At 47.5% G+C, this 23,293-nt stretch overlaps 1 protein-coding gene across 13 annotated transcripts in view; it reads right to left on the reverse strand.

Moving 5' to 3' along the window:
* GBF1 (golgi brefeldin A resistant guanine nucleotide exchange factor 1) overlaps window positions 1–23,293 on the reverse strand; it is a 119,292-nt gene that overhangs the window by 873 nt on the left and 95,126 nt on the right. For 2 of the 13 annotated variants that reach the window (XM_073904267.1, XM_073904274.1), the window contains 33 exons: window positions 22,251–22,305; window positions 21,432–21,530; window positions 18,439–18,586; window positions 17,886–18,109; window positions 17,187–17,355; window positions 16,535–16,746; window positions 16,099–16,197; window positions 15,366–15,560; window positions 14,959–15,148; window positions 13,934–14,071; window positions 13,512–13,600; window positions 11,911–12,113; window positions 11,314–11,437; window positions 10,904–11,029; window positions 10,553–10,635; window positions 9,651–9,887; window positions 9,270–9,363; window positions 8,720–8,896; window positions 8,327–8,391; window positions 8,120–8,243; window positions 7,847–7,918; window positions 7,607–7,701; window positions 7,197–7,350; window positions 4,355–4,580; window positions 3,687–3,847; window positions 3,315–3,561; window positions 2,986–3,191; window positions 1,978–2,128; window positions 1,757–1,887; window positions 1,457–1,558; window positions 1,067–1,180; window positions 736–916; window positions 444–572 (listed from right to left, as the gene is read on the reverse strand). In XM_073904267.1, coding sequence (XP_073760368.1) covers window positions 444–572; window positions 736–916; window positions 1,067–1,180; window positions 1,457–1,558; window positions 1,757–1,887; window positions 1,978–2,128; window positions 2,986–3,191; window positions 3,315–3,561; window positions 3,687–3,847; window positions 4,355–4,580; window positions 7,197–7,350; window positions 7,607–7,701; window positions 7,847–7,918; window positions 8,120–8,243; window positions 8,327–8,391; window positions 8,720–8,896; window positions 9,270–9,363; window positions 9,651–9,887; window positions 10,553–10,635; window positions 10,904–11,029; window positions 11,314–11,437; window positions 11,911–12,113; window positions 13,512–13,600; window positions 13,934–14,071; window positions 14,959–15,148; window positions 15,366–15,560; window positions 16,099–16,197; window positions 16,535–16,746; window positions 17,187–17,355; window positions 17,886–18,109; window positions 18,439–18,586; window positions 21,432–21,530; window positions 22,251–22,305 — 4,820 coding nt within the window. The remainder of the gene's footprint in view (window positions 1–443; window positions 573–735; window positions 917–1,066; window positions 1,181–1,456; window positions 1,559–1,756; window positions 1,888–1,977; window positions 2,129–2,985; window positions 3,192–3,314; window positions 3,562–3,686; window positions 3,848–4,354; window positions 4,581–7,196; window positions 7,351–7,606; window positions 7,702–7,846; window positions 7,919–8,119; window positions 8,244–8,326; window positions 8,392–8,719; window positions 8,897–9,269; window positions 9,364–9,650; window positions 9,888–10,552; window positions 10,636–10,903; window positions 11,030–11,313; window positions 11,438–11,910; window positions 12,114–13,511; window positions 13,601–13,933; window positions 14,072–14,958; window positions 15,149–15,365; window positions 15,561–16,098; window positions 16,198–16,534; window positions 16,747–17,186; window positions 17,356–17,885; window positions 18,110–18,438; window positions 18,587–21,431; window positions 21,531–22,250; window positions 22,306–23,293) is intronic. The other 11 variants (XM_073904272.1, XM_073904271.1, XM_073904270.1 and 8 more) reach the window with 11 other exon arrangements.

Consider the following 23,293-nt stretch of genomic DNA (forward strand, 5'->3'; position numbering starts at 1 on the left):
TACATTCCCCAGCTGGCTTACCTAACTGCTGTTTCTCCCCATTCCTGTGAACAAAATGACCCCTATCAGGCTAAGTAGTTGGGAATCTCCCCTTGAAACTCATTCAAATACCCAGCTATCTTATATCTACCTTCTAACTCCTTCACTTCTTACCTCTAGTCGGGTAAGTTCTGATCTGATCTTTACTAGAATCCCCAAAGGGCAACCTCTGCACATTTATTCCAAGTTCCTGATACAGCCTTCTCCTTCCAAGCCTGAAAATCTCAAGCAGGTAACTTATCATAGCTTATTTGGCCCTGCCATTTCCCACAGGAAGAACTCGGGTTCCCTCCTTCCCCTGGCTCATAGCCCATGCTCAGCAATAATCCCAAACTACCCTAGGCCTCCTCTTAGGCTTCCTAATTTCTGCTCAACACCCAGGAGGCTAGCTCAAAAGGACTCACCACAGGCCCCCAGCTCAGAAGGCATCTCTGGGGGGGGTGGATGGCCAGGTGTCCTTGTGTCCCCAGCAGCAGGAGTCATGTGGGCTGAGGCCAGAGATTTTTGGGCATGTGGCTCCATGGGCATGGGGTCTGGGGAGGGCAGAAAAACCAGGTGGCAGCTCTTAGTGTTTTCTTTCAAGCACAGCCCTGGCTACCCACCAGTCTTCCCACTGATACGAGTACAGAGAACTAATTATTAGCTGCAGACTCTTTGATGGGGATTCTTTTGACAAAGCTGAACTAAGCCCCCTACCCTGGATGACAGTCTGCTTGAAGAGCTCATCTCGTAGGTGGGGCAGAAAACAGTCAATGCGCTCCCAGGTGATCTCCCAGAGGGCTGAGGGGCTGCCTCCTCGGGCATCTGCATTGTGGAAAATCTCTGCTGTGTCCATCACCAGAAGCATGTTCTTCAGGGACTCAGGGATGGCCTCTGACTGTTGGTGGCAGTGGGACCATGTAAATAGGAAAGAGGGCATGGTGGGGATATGGTGAGGAGGAGGCAGCCACCAAGGGCAAAACAGCATGTCTTCCCAGCAGGTGGGAGAGGAAGCAGGCAGTGAGAGTTGGGCTGAGGTAGAACATACCAGTAAGTCACTGGAGCCCGCGTGCATATACTTGTCCATGAAGTCCAGAATGGTCAGCCAGAGGGCCGCAAAGGTAGAGAGTGACAGCAGTGGAGACAGGTGCTGCAGGAAGACCTAAGGCCCGCCAGCCCATTTTAGTGAAGAGTCGGAGCTATCCACATCCCTCTCTAAGGCTGGGAGGCAAGCCTGCCCTATCTTGTATAGGAATCCTAAATCAGAGATTCCTCTGAATTCCAGAATCCTCCCAGGTCCCTGGGTCCTGATGAGTCTCCATAGCTGGGGGTCCCAAGCACCCACACTGCATCTCCAGGTCCTAGGAGAAGACCTGGCTTTCCTCCTCGCAGAAAGGCAGGTGGGGGAGAGTGGGTAGATGAGGGTGGTGAGCGGTACCTTGGACAGCAGTGTGGAAGCCCTCATTCGAGTCTCCTCCATCCCGCCCACATCTGCAGGGCTGATATTCTCCAAGAGCTTGGTCAGTAGAGGAAACAGCACCTGTTGGGTAAAGAGCCAATTTGTCCCTAACAGGTAAGTTGGCAGCCTTACTCCAAGGCAGCCAGGGGCTGGGATGGATAAGCACAGAGCAGAAGGAAAGGTAGGATGCAGACTGAGGACTGACATTACGGGCTCTTCAGGCTGCCCAGTTCTCCCTGTCTTAAGGATTTGAACTTTAAGACTAGAGGGAAGTCCCACCTTGTTAAAACAGGACTCCCACTCCAGGGCATCTAGCTTTTGCAGATCATGTACCAGTAGTGCTCGCTGTAGATAGGTCAGTGCCTGCATCCGCACCTGGCGCCGGGCATCACAGCACAGGCAGGCGATGCCTGAGAGTGAGAACAGGCTCAGGATCCTTCAGGCATCCCAAGTTCCAGCTCCACCTCTGCCCCTGCCCTGCCTGCTCCCCTGAGGTTTACCCTGCAGTAATGGGCACCAGCAGTGGGCCCAGAGAGTGCGGGAATCAGCTTCGATCTTCCGGCCACCTGTCTCTAGGTGGCGCTGCTCCTCCGCCCAAGAGCTGTAGATCGAGGCCGCTCGAGTGTGCAGGGTGTGCATCAAGTCTAACAACTGGAGTCACAGGAGGGGCAGGAAATGAGCTGCGGTAAGGTCTGGTTGATGCCCCCAACACTATCCCTCACTGAGTCCTCAAAGGAGCCCCTTTGTCACACCATACTCTACCCCTCACCCCTCTTTCTCCTCGACTTCATGAGCTGGTTGTCCCCTGCCAGCCAGTGTTTCCCAAAGTTGGGTATTAATCCTAGTGGAGGAGATATAAGGAGGTGTGTGGAATGAGTGTTTAATAACAATGAATTACATGGTGAAAAAGGTATTTTCAATTCTCTTTCATACCTTCTGATGACAGATAAAGCCTCATCTTGTTAATTTCATTTTAAAAACAGAAAGCAAACCTCAGGCTCAGAGGCTTTGGTGGGCAACAGTGTCTGGTCAACTTTAACATTTTTTGTTTTCATAATTTTTCTAAGGTTATTCTATTTAAGGCAATTAGTTCTCCATTTTTTTTAGTGATAAAAACTCTGCTCATAAAATAAACTTTATATGCCTTGAATAGACAAAGAATTCTGGAAGGATAGACAAGAAACTGGTGGCAGCGTCTACGTCTGGGGAGGGGAACTTAGCAGCTGGGGGCAGGAATGGAATAGGACTTACTTTTATCTGTTTACCTTTTTGTACTTCTGAACTTTGTACCACATGTATATATTACTTATTCAAAACATAAATCTTAAATATTAAGCAAACAAAGATTTACAGTGGTCTTGGATAGGGGAACACTGTGGAAGTGGTGGCTGAGGGCCTGGGTTGGAAAACATAGGCCCTTCCTCTCAGCCCTGGCTGTCCCTGGCCCTGCCCATACTCCCAATGTCAGGGGCAGGGAGAGGAGAGCAAGTAAAGGATGCCATACTTACGTCCTGACTGACCTGTAAAGACACCGTATGGTAGCTGGCAGGCACACCTTCATCCTCATCATCGTCACTATGCCCACCCCGAGTGGCATGTTGGCTGGAGGTTCGAGGCCGCCGAAGTACTGAGCCTTCCTTGGATTTCTTCTTGAAGCGGTTTCCTTTGCTATCATATTTGTGACTCTTGCCACGTTTTTCCTGGGACTTGCACCCTGAGCAGAGTCAGACCCAGGTCACATTTCTACATCACAGACACAGATGGCCTACCTTTTCCTCCCTTTCCCCCATATATTCACATGGCTACTCCCCAGCTGCCCCTTCATTGGGTAACCCACCGCCATTCAGACTGGCCTCCACAAAGATGCGGAGAGTCTTGACGCAGAGCTCAAAGTTGTCAGGTGTAATGTGGGCAGCATCACGCACGATGAAGGACAGAGATTCTACACATTTAAGCAGGGACTTAGTATCGTGTGGCCCGAGGTCCAGCCCCACTGTTAGGCTGTACTGGTTGACCAGGGGTGAAGGGCCTAGCCGGCTGGGCCCAGGACCTGGCTTGGAGTTATCGATGTCATCCTTCCCCACCTGTAAAGTACACAGAGTTGCTGGGAACGAGCCTGATCTTCCCTTAGATGCCCTCCCGGAGGACCAGGAATCTTTCCCACAGGCCAAGGAGGGAAGACTCACCCACTGCCCGTATGCTCACTCACCACTAACCAGCCACTGTTGACCACATCAGCGTCTGTGGCTGATCGGTGGATCTTGCCAGGCCTGCAATGGTCAGCGTAGACCTCTGAATCAGAAGTGTATCCTCGGTCCAGGCTCACATCATTCTGATGGTAGGATGGGAGTTCGCTGTCTGATTGGGCCCCTGAGTCAGCAGGGAGAAGGGCAGAGTCAGGGTGGAAATGGGGACACTGGGATTAAGGATGATTTCAGTTCTAAGAAATAGGTGCTGAAGCCTGGCCTCTCCTCTCTCTTGGTCCAACTTAGTTTCAGCCCTGTCACCAGGGGGCTGAAGGATGGTCTGGATAGATTCTCTCTTGACCAAATGGGGCAGTAGGCTAATTTGGGCTCCTGATGGCATCTAGTAGCAGCTGTCAGGGGATGGGGGTGGTGGAGAGGACACAGTTTCTGAGAAAATAGTCCTCAGGACAGTAGGAAGCCTAGTGTCATAGACATCTATGTTGCCTACTAGCCTTCATACTGTTTAACCCATGAGTGCTGGGGAAAGGCCAGTGGGTATAGGAAGCTCTGGAAGCAGATGGCAGAAATTAGGGGTGTTTAATCTGCTAAATACAATTTTGTTTTCCTGTCTCAACCCCTGGGGCCATAACTGTTTATCTGCCAATGAGGGTCTCCCTGGGAAAGGGCTTACCAGCATCAGGTCCATCAGCTCTGGCTGTGGCCTGCAGGGCAGCTGGAGGCTTTACACCTGAGCCAATGCATTCCAGCAGTGTGAAGAGGGTGGCCCAGTCATCACCTGAGTGGATGTTGGCTGCGTTGGTCTTAAGGAGTTCATGGAGCCCATAGGCTACCTGGTGACTGACTCGGGACAGCACGCTGGGCTTCATTAGCAGCAAAATGCGCAGGGAGAGCAGCACCTGGGTGGGTGGGTAGGGAGCAGGAAGTGGGCACACAGCTTCTTGTCTGGACTTCTTCCCCACCAGTTTCCTTAGGCCAGTGAGGATGGTTTGGCTAGGACCCACCTAAGAGTACTGCTGCTGGTCTTTTCTTCAGTTTTTTTTTTTTTTTTTTTTTTAAGATTTTATTTACTTTTTTGAGAGAGAGAGAGTGAGCCCATGAGTCGGGGGAGAGACAGAGACAGAGGGAGGGAGCCCAATTCAGGACTCAATCCCAGAATCCTGGGATCATGACCTGAGTCGAAGGTAGATGCTGAATGGACTAGCCATCCAGGTGTCCCTTCTTTAGTTTTCTTTTAATTTTTTTTTTTAAGATTTTTAATTTGGGGTGCCTGAGTGGCTCAGTTGGTTAAGCAACTGCCTTTGGCTCGGGTCATGATCCTGGAGTCTTGGGATCGGGTCCCGCATCAGGGTCCCTGTTCGGCGGTGAGTCTGCTTCTCCCTCGGACCCTCCTCCCTCTCGTGCTCTATCTCATTCTCTCTCTCAAATAAATAAAATCTTTAAAATTTTTTTTTTAATTTATTTATTTGACAGAGAGACAGAGAGAGAGGGAATACAAGCAGGGGGAGTGGGAGAGGGAGAAGCAGGCTCCCTGTCAAGCAGGGAGCCCAATGTGGGGCTCAATCCCAGGGTCCTGGGATTACGAACTGAACCGAAGGCAGCCACTTAACGACTGAGCCACCCAGGTGCCCCGTTTTTTTTAATTAAAATTTTTATTGAGCTGTAGATTCATATGCAGTTGTAAAAAATTATACAGCGGGGGTGCCTGGGTGGCTTAGTCAGTTAAATGTCCAACTCTGGATTTCGGCTCAGGTCATGATCTCATGGTTGTGGGACTGAGCCCCACGTTGGGCTCTGCACTTGGCAGGGAGTCTGCTTGAGATTCTGTCTTCTCCCTCTGCCCCTTTCCCCACTCATGTGCACATGCTCTCTCTCAAAATAAATAAATAAATCTTAAAAAGAAAAAAAGAAATAATACAAAGAGATCCTTTGTATGCTTTGCCCCCTTTACCCCAATGGTAACATTATGTAAAATTATAGTAAATGATAAGTGATACTGACATTGATACAATCTACTAATCTTATTCAGTTTCCCAGTTTTACTTTACTCATATGTGTATGCACGTGTGTATTAAGTTCCACATAATTTAATCACCTAATTTTAGGTTTGTGTATCTTTCACTAGTCAATATGTTGAATAGTTCCACCACCACAGGATTCCTCATGTTGACCTTTTAAAAACAATCCCATTTATATAACGTTTTTGAAATGGCAGAGTTTTAAGTTATGGACAGATTGCCAGGGGTTAAGGTTGGGGGCAAAAAGAGGCACGCCCCTAGAGTATAAGTTCTTAAAATTGATGAAGTCTAATTTACCAATTTTTCCTTTTATGGATTGTGCTTTTGGTGTCAAGCCTAAGAATTCTTTTCCTAATGCCTGAGACCATTCTAGACTTATCCCTAATGCCACCTGTTAGATTCCTCTAGCCCTGTGGTAGATAACCGGACTCATGCTATGGGACACTAAATGTACTCTCTGTCTTTTCCTACTCCTGAAGATAATCTCCTAGGTTTCTTCCTAAAGGTTTCATGGTTCTACATTTTACATTTAAATCTATGATTCATTTTGAGGGGCGCCTAGGTGGCTCAGTCGGTTAAGCGTCCAACTCTTAATTTTGGCTCAGGTCATGATCTCAGGGTTGTGAGATCCAGCCTTGTGTCAGGCTCCCTGCTCAGCAGGAAGTCGGCTTGAGAGTATGTCTCTCTATCTCCCTGAGTCTCTCTCTCTATCTCCCTCTGCCCCTCCCCCTACGTGTTCACTTTCTCAAAATAAATAAATAAATCTTTTTTTTTTTTTTTTTAAATTTGTCAAAGAAAACACACAAGCAGGGGGAGAGGCGGGCTGAGGGAAAGGGAGCAGCAGACTCCCTGCCGAGCAAGAAGCCCGATGTGGGACTCGATCCCAGCACCCTGGGATCATGACCTGAGCCGAAGGCAGATGCTTAACGACTGAGCCACCCAGGCGCCCCCTTTTTTTTAAAATTTACATTTAAGTTGTTAACATATACTGTAGTGTTTGAGTAGAATTTAGTGATTCATCACTTACATATAATACCCAGTGCTCATTACAAGTGCCCTCTATAGTGCCCATCACCCATTTAACCCATTCCCCCATCCACCTCCCCTGTGTGATTTTTCGTGTTAATCTTATATCCTATGACCTTGCTGAACTCACTTATTAGTTCTATGCTGGCTGTCTTTTATACCTGAGCCAAGAGATCTCAGGAGGGTCCCTAAGCATGAGAACCAGCAAACCAGGTATAGGGCTGACACTACCACAAGGCAGTAGCCATCCAACCTTACAGAGCAGATTCATAGGAGCCTGCAGAGGTGCTAAGTACCAGCTTCATACTTGAGACCATTCTAGACTTATCCCTAATGCCACCTGTTAGATTCCTCTAGCCCTGTGGTAGATAACCGGACTCATGCTATGGGGCACTCGGGCCATACCCATAAGTGACACTGTGGCTTTAGTCCCCTGCATACTTCCTGCCCTCCAGGCTGTACTCTGCTTACCTGGCCACTGATCTCTTCTCTTCGGAGTAGTCGAATGGCCAAGCGCAGCAGCCCCACCACTGCCCGCTCTACAAGGAAGCAGAAATCCTGTGCCTGGACACACAGGTGATATAGATGGTCTCGGACAGTCTGCCACACACAACCCACACGGTCCCTGAGGAACATAAGGGTGAGGACAGTCTCAGTTGGAGAGGCCACTGGGCAATAAATCTCTCTTTTTGATCCAGGTTAGGCCTTTCAGGGCCTCATTGGTATTATACCCTAAGCAGGCAGGTATAATAAATAAACTTCTCCACTGCCTACAGCTTCATGTGCTTCTTGCCCCTAAAGCCCACTCAGCAAGATGGCTCCAGTCTTCCATCCCTTTGGCACAAGCCCAGTATGAGGCCTGCCTAAAGACTGCCTTCTACCTGTTCTCCAGTACAATCCTCAGCAGCATCTCTAGGCAGAAAGCAGCATCCTCCTCATCATATGTCTCTTCATCTGGTGTCACTGAGACCAGAGCCTAAAGCACAACAACAGCAGGAGAGCATGGAGAAGTCAGTCACTGGCCCTGCCCTGACAGAAATTAAGGCCATCACCAGTGTCCCCACCCCCCTCCCAGACATAGCCAGCCCTTTCATCCCCCCTCTTCCATCTTCACTCTGTACCTTCATGAGCTCCTGCAGTGACTCCAGCTGAAGGAACTTGCTTTCTGTGATCATCTTTTCTGGATCACATTGCTAGAGGGGATGCAAGAGGGAGGAGGGTCAGTGACAAGGGCTGGAGGGAAGAGAATGTTCCCAAGAGCTAGGGAGAGAGGACAAAAGGTGTCAGCTCTGGTCATAAGCCCTGGATGATTCTACTCTTCAGTTTCTAGGGCAGCACCTATCCAGTAGGGAGGGATCTCGGCTTGTTTACCAAGGTTAGGCAGAGGCAGTTACCTTGATACAGTCCAAGGCCGCTCTTTTGGCCTCTTGGTTCTCAGTGGATGGGCCCCGCACACTAGACTGCTCAGTACCACTTAGTGTCAGCCAGCTCACAAAGCTTAGTACTGTCGACTCTCCCCTATAGAAAGAGTTCAAACCTTGGTGAGCTCCATAGTTCCGACCCTCCTTCTCCAAGGCCTTTAGCCTCTGATTTGCCCTTACCGATTTGATGGTGTCTCCTCCCTCTGTAGAGAGATCTTGCCATTGGGATCCACAAAATCTTCTACCTGGAAAATCAGGTCAAGAATAATTTCCTTCCACATGACCTTTGCATTTTCTGCTTCTCCACACAAAATTCTCTGGCTTTCTTCCTGTAGCTCAGTGCCACACACTCCTGACTGGGCCCCCTACAGCTGGTGACTGGCAATGGCTCATATCAGCCTTCTTTTACAGCTATCCCCTCGCCCAAGATCTGTGGTCTTACATTTAAGGTGTTCCTGGTAAGCTTCAGCAGTCACCAGGCCCAGTGCTACTCTCAACCACTTCCATACACAGATAGCACATAGTTTATGAGCTTTTGCCTTTTATTGTCCACTAATTTCCTGTAAGAATTACCTCCACCATAGCTTTGGGCAGCAGTTGGGCTCGGAAGAGCTGTAGCATGGCCTCCATGATATTCTTCCAGCCCTCCCGCAGGATGTCACCATGACGATGGGCCAAATGGAATACTGTCTTGGCTGCAATGTGGGCTTTGGGGTTGCTTCCAAACACACTGGGAAGGTTCTCAATAGACTGAAAAGGAAGATAAGAAAAGGCTTAGGGTCTGGAAATGTCTGGAAAGGAGATCTCTTAGGCCTTTACCTATAGTTCCCCAAGGGTCCTTCTGCTTGTTATGGTTCAATCCCCCCTAATACTGGTAGGAAGGGCTAACCTGGTTAAGGCCTTCCCCACTGATGCACATCTCCTCTCCCATCCCAATTGCATGAGGTGACACTATTCTCATCCCAGGGGGGTGTGAAATAGAAATGGCCTAAGTGCTACTGTAGTCTAGGGGGAGTGAAAGAATATGCCAAGGGAAAACAGCTCCACAGATAAGGATAGATTCATGGCCAAAAGAGAGGTCCTCCTTTGTAACTCTAAGTACACAGTTCTTACCCCTGCTCACCTCACTGCTAAGAGCTGTGAATTTGCACAGAGATATGATGAGATTGTCAAACACATCGCTGAGGCCATAGTGGGCGGAGATCATGGCGCACTTCCTGTAATTTCACATTCCAGAAACAGAGTGAGTCACTGGAAGGCCAGGCAGCCCTTCCAAGTCCCTGAGGAGGCTTACTTGGGATTCTTCCCCAGTCAGTCCCAGGAAGAAACCTTTTACTCTTCAATCTGTTTAAGACTGAGCTTTCCCATGCTTCAGCCTCCTTTCAAAAACTCAGAGAAAACCCATTCTAATAAAAATATAAGTAGGAATCAGAAAGGCATGGAGGCAACCATGTTTGCCCAGAGAGGTGAGAGGAGGTCAAGACCAAGGCCACAGCTGGGCTACCTGAAGCCTGAGATGGCTTTCTGGATGATTGTCTCCTCAAGGCTTTTGTCAAAGACATAAGAAAGGGCAGCAATAGTGGGGCCCCATGTCATGGTGAAGAGGTCAAGATCATAGCTGCCAGCAGGCACACGAAGGAATATGCCCTCTGGGGTGGCACCTCGATGAAGCAGCACATTCCACACATAGTTCTCCCGAACCAAGCCTGTCTGCTCTTCAGGCATCACAATTTCCTCATTCCTGTCAGGAGGTAAAGGAAAGAGTAGATGCACTGCTGCTAACTGGTTCCAAACTAGGACAACAGGTTTTGCCCATACTGGCACAGTCCATCAATGAGAGGTCACCAAAAGTGCAGCTCAGTGGTCTGCTTCCTACCCACTAGTGGGACCAGGGAGAAAAAAAGGAAGCACCTAGTAATCCCCCATAATCTCAAAGCCCTGTCTCTAACTGGGGCCTTTAGTTCTGTAGTGAGATCTCCATTCTTTCTGAGTATGAGAGGATGAACATTTCTCTCTACCCTTTCTGATTTACAATAAAAAACTAAGTGCCCCATCTCTGATCTCTGACCCAAACCTCACCCTCCAGTGCCCATCTTGGGTTCTCTACCAGCTTCAGAATGTATCTTGTGAGCTGAACAGGAAAACCCAGATGCTTTGGGTTCAGAAAATGGGCCCATGATATTCTACTTAGCAGGGGCAGTTTAGATCCTGGCTCAGAGTACTAGAGCTCTAGTACTATTCAGCCTTCTTTAAGGAATAAATGGGAAGAGGGGCTGCCCAGCTGAGTCTCAAGGCTAAATCCAGGGTATATGAATCATCGAAGTCTGATGGAACTCTAAAATCTGGAAAAGGAAGCAGTGTGCTTCTGCTTAATGAGATGCCCAACTATTCTCCACAAATACTCACTTGATGGCATGGTACATGTCCTCCAGGATGTCTTGCTCAAAGTCCTTGCCTCCATTCACACCTTTTAGGTTTTTTCGAAACTCCTAGAGACAGGCCAATAAGCTTTTCCCCCATATGTCAATGCTGAAGCCCACTTAAAGAACTCCTGGGTCTACGGTAAATAAGACTAAGGAAACAGTAAGTGAAAGAGCCCACATCCCTAACCCAGTTATTTTCCTGGATTGGCCAGCCCTCCCTGATTCCCTTGGACAAACTCTGTCCATTGTGCCCACTGGAAGACCCCATGTCCTTCCTGCTATACCTCCAAAACTGTGCTGGATCCTCTCTGCCTTGGCTGGGATCCAAGCTTACCTCTAGAGTCATGGGCGCATTCTGTTTGCGAACGTTGTGGTTGTGCTGGTCAGTATTAAGCATGATGACAGCATAGGCCAGGGCAAAGCAGGCATCGCTATTGGCAAATGGGGAGCCATTACAATTCTGAAAAAGCAAAGACCCCACCTGTATCAATGCCCTTCTCTGGCCAATCAAACCTTCACTACCAACCCACTGGCCAATGCTGGGTACAGAGGGGGGCTACCAGCCAGAAAGCCTCCAGCCTCTTGCCAGCTCCTTAACAGAAGCTGATCTCTCTATGGAAAGTTCGCTGATGTTGCTCTCAGCCTTCTTAGGAGACAGCAGCTGGGTCCTTCAGTTGGAGCCATAAAAACCCTCCAGTCAAATGAACCTGGGATGCTGGGCTCAGGCCCTCCCACTCTACTCACTCTCCAATGCTCAGTGAATGCCTCCAGCAACCTCTGGATGACTGGTGCTTCCCCAGGTAAGCGGAAGGCTTCCAGGTAGAGGCGAAGAGCTTCATCCAGCCGTAGACCCTGAAAGCTGAAGGTGCTAGAGGGAAAGGAAGAAGGACAAAGAGGCTAAAGATATATAAGCTGCAAATGTTGGGCTCCCTATTAGCTCTAGTCCCTCTAACCTTCTCATATTGGAACAGAGGAGGCTGAAGGCTCTAGCAAAGGGGAACAATCTTGTGTGGTCATCTCTACACAGACTAGAATCTGGTAACTCCTAATTTTAGTACTTTCCACATCAGTGCATTCTTGCCTGGAAACCTCATCCACTAGAACCTACCTTGTGCTCAGGAACCCTGTTCTACCCCTTTGCAATGCTCTCTATGCAGAATGGAATGGCTCCCAAAGCTATCTTGCTGGAGACTCTTTCAGGTCCAACAGACATAAGTCATGGGAAGAGGAAGAGTGTGTGACCTAGGTCAGCAGCAGGAACTGACTTAAGACTATTTTGAGGGAGGGATGCCTTGCCCTTTGATCACCAACTATGTCCTCCATTTCTTGCCACTTCCTCACCTCACAAAGCTCTCCAACAGGTCAATGTTTTTGCGGTCACTCACAAACTCTCCAATCATTTTCTTGTCCAGCCGAGGGTTCTCTCGGAGCCACTGGGCTACCTCTGTGTTGTCCATTGGGATGGTGAGGAGGCCTTTCTCCTGTAGAAACTGGATCCCCTTCTTTGGCTTCTGGTTGAACTGCTCTGTGCCAGTGATTAGCAGCTGGAGGAGAGATACCAGGGGTGTCACAAGCTGCTCTGCTTCTAAACCAGACAAGGCCAGGCTGAACTCCATCATGGTCCACAGTTGGTCATCTAATGGGCTCCTAGGATGTGGTTCTAAGTGACTCCAAAATTAAGGCTGGATCATACCAGCCCTAGCTCTTCCCAATCTTCATGTCTAATTAGAACTGGCTGAGGAACTGGGGTGCCCGGCTGGCTCAGTTGGTAAGAGCATGTGACTCTTGATCTCAGGGCTGTAAGTTTGAGCCCCATGTTGGGTGTAGAGATTACTTAAAAAATAAAATAAAATACATAATTTTTTAAAAATTGCACCATAAGAGGCACCTGGCTGACTCAGTTGGTAGAACATGCAACTCCTGATCTCAGAGTTGTGAGTTCAAGCCCCACACTGGGCATGGAGCCTACTTAAAAAAAAAAAAAAAAAGAAGTAGCAGCAGGAGCAGCAGGAGCAGCAGCTGAGGAGCTCCTTTTCACTCATTTTCTGAGTTCTCAAGATGTAGCCCTTCTCCACCAACTTGGCAACCAGGCAGAAGTAGAAGAGAGACTAGAGAAGGTTCTCTTTCCTCCCGTTTTTTAAAAAAAAATTTATTTATTTGTCAGAGAGAGAGAGCGAGCACAAGCAGGGGGAGCAGCAGGCAGAGGGAGAAGCAGGCTCCCTGCTGAGCAAGGAGCCCGATGCGGGACTCGATCCCAAGACCCTGGGATCACGACCTGAGCTGAAGGCAGACGCTTAACCAACTGAGCCACCCAGGCGTCCCTCTTCTCTCGAGTTTTATAGCCATCCTGGCATCTGTTTATAGCCTAGCTTGGATTTCCCTTCTTTCTTCAGTTTTCCAACTTTTAAGGACAAAGTGAACTATGATGATAACTCAACTTTTTGTCTGTTGAGTCACAGCCCTGCAATCAAGGGGACACATAAACCAGTCATTTAGGCTGACCATAAGAGGAAGAAAGGGTTAGACAAAAGGTTTTCTGTGTTTAAAAACAATTTTTTTTGAACTTTTCTAAAGCACCAGATAAATGTCAATTCCCTTACACTGCCAATCCTTACCCCAGAACTCGAGATGACCAATAACCTCCAGTGACCCACATGATACCAGGTCCCAGGCTCTTGTTACCACGAGTAACAACTGGCTCTCACCTAGGGCAGCATTTGCCCAGGGGCACACAACAGGGTATGCCCAATTACATGGCTTAGAAGTGAAGGCTTTCAAAGGAGACTGGGTGGTTGCTGAAGTCCCAACAAATGCAAAGATTAGCCTTGGGAAACTGTTCAATGAGCTGCTACACTCTCCCTTATCCTCTGGGGCAGAAACCCTATAAAAGACACCTAGACAGAGGCAGGCAGAGGCTAAGTTCTGGAGATAGCCATACACACCTTCTTTTTGTTTTTAATTTCAATCAGTTCCCGTGGATCTGGCAGGAGACAGGAAAATCGAGGTGGCTTCCGGGTAAACTTTTTGTCAGCTAGGAATGGGAGATGGGAGGAAGAAAAGGAAAAACTCATAAGACCGCTTTTACCAATATAATGGCTTTTGGAAGGTTGCCAATATACTCTCTAGTGAAGAAGGAGAATGCCTCAGAAATTTTCTTGTCTTCATCAGTCTTCCATGTTCCTAGAAGTCCTATCTTCTAGGGCTCCAAATATTTTACTTCCTCTCTCCATGTTTGAGGGCATGGGTGAGCAGTCAAGGTTCACTCACGTACTGCCTTACGTGTCTGTGCCCCGCCCCCTTCCCTCTGCTCTCCACCAGACCCTACAGTTGAGGGGGCTGAGGATCATGGACACCCAGTACCCACCCCCAGAGTCAGCAGCTTCCTCCAGATCACTGCATCCTGGCTTCCCATGTTCTGCTGACAGCCGTCCACCTAGCAGATGTAGGCCTGGGATGTCTGGGGCTATGCCTACAGGTTTCCCATCACTGGCTCTTCTTTCAGCTGGTAAAAGAGAAGAAAATAAATGAAGATGGGGTAAGAAATCAAGCAGAGCTGCAAGAGAAGTTATGTATTAGGCCAAGGAGACCTGGATAGGTCCCACATAGACCCACACAGGTCACCAGGCCTGAAGACAACAAACCTAAGCCCAAATAAGTAGTCACTGTCCCAGGTTCGTCAAGCATTAGATTCTAATTTAATAGAGATTACCTAGTCCCATTCTCTGATCTTCTGCAATCTCAGTCTCAAGGGGATGTCAGAGAAGATTAATCAGGGTGGAAGCAGATACTGGGAGTGGGGAAGGTAGGACCTGGACCTTTCAGGAACAGAAATCCTATATCCTTTAATCTAGGTTCTCTTTTCTCCCCATAAAGAAATAATTATACTCCTATGTTGTATACCTGAAACTAATGTAACACTGTATTTTAACTATGCTTTATTTTATTAAAGATTTTATTTCTTTCTTTTAGAAAGAGAGTATGTGCACACACACATGAGCAGGGGGAGAAGTAGAGGGAGAGGGACAAGCAGACTCCATGCTGAGCGCAGAGCCCAACGCAAGGCTTGATCCCACGACCCTGAGATCATGACCTGAGCCAATACTGAGTTGGCTACTTAACCAACTGAGCCATCCAGGTGCCCCCATTAACTATACCCTAATTAAATAATAATAATTCTATAAGAAAGCCAAAGTGTGAAGGATAAGAAAAGGACAAGTCCATGAGTCTTGCTAATATGCCTGGCCAATGATTCAAACCACCAAACCCTGGAAACACAGAATTGGGAGAGCCCCCAGAGGAAGTGATATAACGGCTGGAGAGAGGATTCAGTGAGTAGAGAAGTGATGAGCATAGAAACCTGGGATCCTCAAAGAAAGAAATGCCTCTCACTATTGCTGGATTCTCGGGAGCCATCTACTGCCTCATAGCCAGGTCTGGCTGCTTCTTTCTTCTCTTGCTGGGTAAGATTGTTGAGGACTTTGGCCTGGCAATGGGCCTCAGTGCTGTCAATCACTGTCAACAGGGCATCAAGAGACAGGAGGTGTGTTGTATAGAGCTGACCAGACACAGGGAAGGCATTCTGGAAAGTAAACAAATCCAGGAGACTTGAGGTGAGAATACTTTACACTTTATCCTTTTCCAAAAACCCTGAAACCGCCTGTAACTTCTACATTGTCCTGAGAAAATGCCTTTCTTCTTCCTGTTCCTCAACTCTCAAGTGTTTCCCACCCCGCATATAGTATGCTCACTACCTCCTTAATAGAGCCTTTCTAGAGACCAGTAATAATGCTCAGCACCTTGGACAGCAGCTTGGTGAGGTCTTCAAAGAGGTTTGAACAGTAGTAGTCACAATCATAGTTGATATAGAGCTCAGTGACAAAACTGGGGATGTGCCAGAGCTGCACAATGGCCTCCAGTGCCATCTCCTTCATCTCATAAGGCATTTTGGGGTTCTCCACAGTGATGATCTCCATGAGCTTTTTGATGTACATCTGGCAATAATCCAGTAATAGCCATTTGGGTGGGGAAGGATTCAAGACAGGAGAAAAAATTAGACAGGTAAACCATTAAACAGAAGAAGGAGAAGCCCAGCCGGGAGGCATGCATTAAGAGACCCTCAGAAGTATTCTATCCTTTTTGGCCTCCATGTTGGGGGAGGCCTGGCTCTCTACCTCACACCTGATCCAAACCAAGTTGCTATTGTCCCTCTTTGTGCTCTCTATGTGAGCCTGACCAGTTTGACTCGCTTGCCTGTGCTGCAGAAGAACTGCTAGGCAGAAAATCATACCCACTCATGGTGAGGTTGTCCACCAGTCCTCGTATTTGGCTTCTCTCATTTTATAGCCAGCCAGTTTCCTCTGGGCTTCCTTAAATTTCTCCACCAAAGAGGTCAGCCAATGAACCAAACTATAGAAGTTAAAAGCACTGTCTACAGGAGCCGCTAAATCCCATCCCTGCAGAATGACAGAGCTGGCCACATTGAAGATGCCATAAATCTTTTTTTTTCTTCTTCCAAGTTCATACACTCACCTCCAATTGGAACTTGAGGTGCTCCCTCATGCTTTCAAACAGCAGGAAGCATACTCGCAAGGAAGCAGCATAAAGGTTGAGTCGCTCTACACTGAGCAGCTGGAGATCAGAGTAGGGTTAAATCATTAGCTTTCTGAACCTATGGCTCAACCAAGAGAAAAGCAGGAGAGCAAACCGTGTGAGGTTGCCACTAAGGTCCTGTACTCTAAGGGACTCGGTATCTAGCCATTCCCGTATTTCTCTTTGGCTGCCAGAGTCCCCAGGGAACTAATAGTGTCCTTCTGATAATGACCACTGGCCAATTGGGGAGGGAGGTTCTTTTCTGGATCCTATACTTTTTGCACCAATCAGCCAAATGTCCCTGTGCACTCCTGGTCCTTAAGAGACCCTGAAAAACAGCCAGGGGCTCAGAGCCCCTCTAGAAATCCAGTCTTACCTGGAGTAAGTGGCGGCACATCTCATCCTTGATGAGGCCCAGGAGGGTTTGGCACTGGGCTACAGGGGCTGATTCAAGAGCTACTGTCAGCAAATGCAGTCCCATGTGGATCATAACCTCTGAATTGTGGCGGTCATGTGGACTGGTCAGGGAGATGAGGAAGCGGAAGAGCTCACGGATGCACGGAAGACCATAGGGGACCAAAGCTGTACCTAGGGAAGGCCAGGAGTAAAATGGGATTGCTAAGAAACAACTGGCTTGACAGCTTGGCCTGGCCTGCCCTGCATTATACAAGGCAATTTCAGATAAGTGATTCTCTTCAAGGAAAAAAAAAAGTTTTCTTTCTGGGGAGGTAAGGTTACTCTCACTTATTGAAGGCAATCAAAATTGATGATCCTACCTTCTGTTAAAAGTCCCAAGTTTTCTATTCTTCCCTCTCACTTCCTACTGTCCACCAAAGTCCCTCTCTGTATAAGTTAGAGAAGGGCTCCATCCAAGCCAACAGTCCTCTGGCTTGATTCCATTTCCTGACCAGAAAATGGCCTAGAACCTGGACCAGAAGACACTTTGGGTCCAAGATGGTCTAGATTCAGGACGCTTAGTGGGCAGGATGGGGGAGGTGAACAGGCAGAGGCTGCCTGAGAGAACTCACCTTCCTTCTGGGAGGACTGTGTAAAGCGCACACCCCGGGGATTGACATAATCCATGTCATGGACAGAGGCAGAGTCAGAGTGGTCAGCAGGGGACGTGCACTCCTCTAACACTTCGGGGATGGATTCCACGGATGCTGACTGGGCCTTTTCCACATGGACTCCTTCCTGCTAAGACCAGTAGCAGGGAGATAGGAAGAGGGATGAAACAAGAGCAACTTGGAACTTATTCCCCCAAAGTGCCTATGCTCCAAGTGTCTCTAATGGACTGCAGGTGTAGGGCCAGCTCACTGGGCTTATGAATCAACGCAAGATGCAAGGTGGCTCAGGGCAGAGTATGATGAAAGACTCAGAAAGCACCTCCTGAGGCATCAGTGACCTAAAGTGACTAGAACTCTAGAGGCAACAGAGGCTCTCTTAGGCTTGGGGTTTAGATCATTACCTTCCAGACAAAGCTATGGCCATCTCCCTCACCTCTGCCAAGTACTACCTGTATGCATGACTTCATAAATCCCATGAGCTACCTCTCACAGTGAGTCTTGCTGTGGATTTTCTACACAGCATAGCTGATTCTAGAAAACAAGAAATAACCCCCTACCCCAACCTTCTTTTGAGCCAAGGCCTGGATAAAGGATGCAAAGGATCAAGCCAATTCCCACAGGAGAAGACTAGAGAGGGGCATTTAGAAATCAAAGCCATACCTGGGGGTCAGGCTGCTCAGGAACGCCTAGCTCACTGCTGCCAGGCTCTGTAGCTGTGCTATACCCTGGAGAGCCAGGTTGTTCCAGGTCAGTAAGGTCCTCCTTGGAGGTGGTCTGGGAGGAGAACTCCAGGCCACTGTCTGTAGAGGGGCTGACGACCGCTGAGGCAGCTTCTGAACTTGCAGAGGAGATGGGAGTGGGCACATCAATGAAGGGCATGCCCCCTGCCAAGCAAAGTAAGTAAGGCTTGAAGATGAGACTCTGTGCAAAACACTATCCTCCATGGCACCAGGGGCTCTGTTTCCTAGACTGCATAATTATCTCTGTAAACGATGGTCTCTAAAGTAGTCAGAGTCCCTCTGGAAGGAGAACAGCCTTAAGTCACTGCAGAATTGCTAAATGGTCACAGTCTGAACAGACCTGGAGTCTTCCTTTTTGCACTTAACAGAAAGACCAAAGGCCCTCAGTTGGCTGGTTTTCAATATTAAAATCCCCAAGAGAGGAAGGACATTTTCTTCCATCCTAATCAGGGGAAACAACCCAGGGCACTCACCAGTGGGATTAGAGGATAAGGTGGTTCCATTGGGGGTGGGCAGCTCTGAACCTGATGTGACTTTGGTCATATGGCGCAGAGGCCGGGGGGATCTCTTCTGTTTCTTCCACTTGGATGAATCACTCATGCCTCCTGCTCTCATTTTCAGCTGGAAATAGAATACCTCATTAGCATTGGTATTCAAACTAAGATTCTTTCCCTAGAAATCTCCCTTCTTTTATTCCTATGGTCCCTAGAAACAGACTATATGTCACATCTGTGCTAAAGAAAAATCTAGACCATCAGAGCACATTCCTACTCCTCTAACCTGGTTTCTACATCTGCCACTTCACAGATCAGCCTGGCAGTCTCCTAAACATTCTACTTTTAGGCTGATCACGCATTACTCTGCTTCCCTGAGTCCTGGGTGGCAATCCTAAGTCCTGTAGATGGTGCCCTCTTGTAGAAAGGGTGAGGGCAGAGGCTTCTTTGACCGAAGCTTCAGATCTACAGGTCCTGGATTCCTGGGCTTTATTCAACTACCTGTAGCACAGCCTCCTACTCCAACTATGGTTCTCTCAACTATGAGAGTCTACACTTTCCCTGTCACACTCTTAGCTTTCCCACTGCTTCGTGAACTGGGCCTAGATTCTAAACATATTCCTGGCTCTCTGAAATTTTTGCATCAGATTGGTCAAAGGCTCATTCCTTGGAGTTAAGGAAGGAGTGGTATCCCAGCCGATTTGTGGAGTTAAGGATGGAGGGTCATGTCATGCTGCTGTTCTGCTCTCTACTGCTTCCAATTTTGGTATATCACTGAGACCTGTCCTCACTGTTGGGTCTTTCTAGATGCAATTTTATGTTTTTAAGTGGTAAGGCTACTGATTTCTTGGACGCTTGCTCTATTCCATTTCCTTCTCTCCTGCTGTATTTCCATTTCTCCTATAGCTTCCTTTTAGTCACAAAGGAAAATCTCTAAAACCTATTGTGGGAACTATTCTGAGATATAAGTTTTTATGTATTTTCTCCACCCTAAGTTCACAGCTACTTTGTTTAGGCCCATTTCGTTTTCCTAGTCTTGATACCTTCTGTTAGGGTTTGAAACCAGTCCCTCTACAGTTACACCATACTATTCCTAGACTGATGGATCATCCCTGGACAGGGCAACAGTAATGGTCCAGGAACCATCAGAATGCCTCTAAGAGAGTAGAAGCATTCTTCCTCCCTGCCTCTTTCTAAAGGCTGAATATACCCATGCTATCCTTCGCCTGTTTGATTCCTTCTAGTATTTAGATAGGCCTCCTTCCTCAACCTCCCCCAAGCCCTCCCGAACACTGATAACCACTGATCCTTTGCTTAGAAACCACATAATTCTTCCTTCCTTACCAATAGCTCCACACAGAAAGGAAAGAGGTCCAAGAGTTGAGTCCTGCACCCAGCTCTTACTAACACAGCAACAGCCTCACACTGGATTTACACTTCTTGTCCCCCCATCTCCAAAATGCCTACAGTAAAATGCCTAGCATGGAGCTTCAAGTGCTCTGAGCACTGTGGCTACACAGGAACCAGGGTGCTCTCTCCAGTAACCACTGAAGCTCATCTGTAGCAAGTTCATGGTAAAAAGAATGTTCTGGGAGTAAGAGTCAGCCAAATATACAGTCAAGAAGCTCAAGAGATCAATGAGAGAAAACAAGAACCTCCTGACGTTATCAGCAATTGTTACTGAGGTCCAAAAAGTACTAACATCTGGATCCACTTTTGTGAGCTATCTTCTCTCTAGGTGGCCTCCTAATTTCAGGGACTCTAGGTGGTTCTATTTCCACGGAGAAGCCAGTCACTCATTGAGATTCCTTCCTACACGAGGATTAGTCCTTCCTGTCTCCTTTTCTAACCTCTGCAAAGCTAGCTCCAACGTGATCATTTCAATTAGTATTCTCTGTCTCCTGGCCAGAGTAGGAGACGAGAGGCTGCCCATTCTCACAAATGCCTCAGCCCTTAAAAAGTACAGTTATGCTCCCTTGTCCTAAGGTTCTAAGGTTGGGGCTGGGCAGTAGGTGTTCATGGAACCCTACAACACCTTATCCATATAACTCTGCTCCCTGTTATGCTCCCTGTCCTAAGGTTCTAAGGTGGGGGTGGGCAGTAGGTGTTCATGGAACCCTACAACACCTTATCCATATAACTGTATTTCCAAAGGGCAGTATAAGCTTTACAAAGAAAGGCCCTAGGTTAATAATCATGGCAAAACGCTGGGAAGCTATTAAAGAGAAATGCAACTTGTGATGAGTCAAGCACACAAATTTATTTAATTTTAATTAAATAAATTAATTTAATTTTAACTGTACAGACACACAGTTCTTTTTATTTAATTAACTGTACAGACACACAGTTCTTTTTATTTTCAATGACCTGGGCTATCCAGCTCCTTCCCATCCATCTAGAGTCCTAACTCTTGGAATAAGTCCTTTAATGTTAACTAAGAAAAAAAAGAACCCAACTAGATGGATTTTCCTTTCCCTCCAAACCCAGTTCAAGTGTCCAAGTAGAGTCAAGACTGTGCTTAAGCTCCATATGCTGGCTGTGAGACAGGAGAGGGTAGAAGGGGGAAGGGTCTTGCTTAGAGGTCACTCACAGCTCCCCTAGAAATGGTAGATATTAAACCTCCTATCAAGATGTCAGCAGGACCCAGGCCCTCTACCTAGGCTCACTACATGATGTATCAGCAGTTCAAAGCTTCCTTCTGCCTCCAGGCAACCAAACGCCCCAGGAAAATTCCCAACACTGCAAAGCTACAAACACATGCAACACTTCCAAAGCCATGCTGTGTTACTAGGGAGGGGTAAGTTGTGCTTTGCACAATGGAAATGGGACCCAGGTGTTATATATACATACATACATATATATATATGTGTATATATATATATATATACACACACACATATATACACACATATATATAAAATAAACATTTAAATAAATTAAAAGGAGGAAAGGAGAGGGAGAGGGAGAGAGACCTTGAGGTTCTTAAAGAGTAGTACCCTCTCTAACTGGTTCAGGGCTTTGGTCTGCTCCCCACTACTTAGCTCCAGTTTGTTGAGGAGACATGGAGAAATCTGTGAAAGACAGGCAAACGAACGATTTAAACAAAGTGACATAAACTCAGACACACGCCAACAGGGCAGAGGGCAGGAATGGGGATGGATGGCTAGGGAGAAGGAAGGTCAGGTGCATGCACCAAACAGCCAAGGATCATCTCCATGGGTAGAATCTCTTAGGGCTGCAAGGAGAATCATCAGAGGCCTGTGAAGTCCAGGACTTCAGTTCAAGATAGAAAGAGGCCATTCTTCCGACCACCATTCTTCTAGCAGTTTGAGAACCTTCTGATCTAGAGTCAGGCTTGATTTGTCTCGTCAAGAGAGACTAGCCCAAGCGTGAGCCCAGTCTAATCCAGCATTAGGGTGGAACTTAGGGCATAGGGTCCTTAGGCCTCCTACCTGCCAACAAGGCTGGGCTTTGAGGGGATGGTAGGACATTCACCTTTATCAACATACATTTTTATTGCAACCTGATCGGCCTCACCAAGATTCCATGAAGGACTGGCTCACCAGCTTATGTGTTGGACCAACAAAGATAGGCTGGGAAGGAAAGGTTGGGGAAGAAGAGGTATCTGGGGAAAAATAAATTTCTCACTAAAGGACTGACAGCTACTTCTAGATTCCAAGCAGACCTAATATAGGCAAAAGCATGTTTTTGCTAAGCAAGGGTACCCAGGAAAATCGCCATAGCACTGAAGTTGGGAGACCAAGGTTTGGCTGAGGGACAGCAGGTCATACCTTCTTCATGTTGGTCCCCATATAGTTCTTGGGTTCTTCTTTAAACTGAGGTAACCTATAAGACAGAGAATCCCATGGTCTGTCGTTAGGGATAATAACAAATCTCCCCTGCATGCCAGCCATAGTCCAAAGATGCTCTGGGCCAGAGCATGCCCTGTCTCTTAGGAAAAGCTAGGAAGAGAAGCAGCTTTTTGAGAGCCTCATCAAAGGAAGAAATTGGGGGACTTATAACACTTTCTTAAAAAGAAGGCAGTCACCAGGGCAAGGCGACGAAGTGCCCTTGGAGTATGGTGGCTCTTTTCATCCTAAACTGACTCCTTCCTACTTGTGTTTACTTGACAAGTATTGATGAACACCACAAGATGGGGAAGAGGGCAGTCCATCAAAACCCCAGGAGACTGGGCAAAGAGTGAGGAGTTAAAGGTAGGCTGAGTTTTGAAACCAATAAATCTGAGCCTGAGGAGTAAGAACACTGCAGCAGGGCCCAGGGGCAGATCTAGTCTGTAGACAGTAAGAATTATTACTTATAGATTTGAGAGCAAAATGAAATCCCGTGGGGAAGTTTTTTTTGTTTTTTAACTAGACTATTTTTTAGAGCAATTTTAGGTTCATAGCAAAATTGAGCAGACAGTACATTGATTTCCCATATAATCCCAGCCCCCACAGATGCATAACCATCCCCATTATTAATATCACCTAAGGAGCCTTTAAAGCCCTTGCCTCAGTCAGCTCTTCTCAAAGTCAGTCTACTGAAAAAAGGTATAGGAAACAGGCAGTTAGGCATATTATGAAAAGACTTCCTAGGCCCTAAACTGAGGGCCTTGACTAGGGTAACCGGTGGTCCTGGGTTGCCAGAGACTGAAGGGTTTGCAGGGATGCAGGACTTTCAGTGCTAAAATCGGGACAGTCTGGGTAAACAAGGTTGTCACCCTAGCCTTGGTCCTTCCTCACAGAGCTCAGCACCCTATTCCAGGCTCCCTTGAATTTGGCTTCCTTTATGGGTTCCCTTTCCCAGCTACTACCTGCACAGAAACAGACACAAG

This window comes from Callorhinus ursinus, unplaced genomic scaffold (assembly GCF_003265705.2).
Source record: "Callorhinus ursinus isolate GAN/ISIS: 27379988/994484 unplaced genomic scaffold, GSC_fseal_2.0 scaffold20, whole genome shotgun sequence".
Taxonomy (NCBI): Eukaryota; Metazoa; Chordata; class Mammalia; order Carnivora; family Otariidae; genus Callorhinus; species Callorhinus ursinus.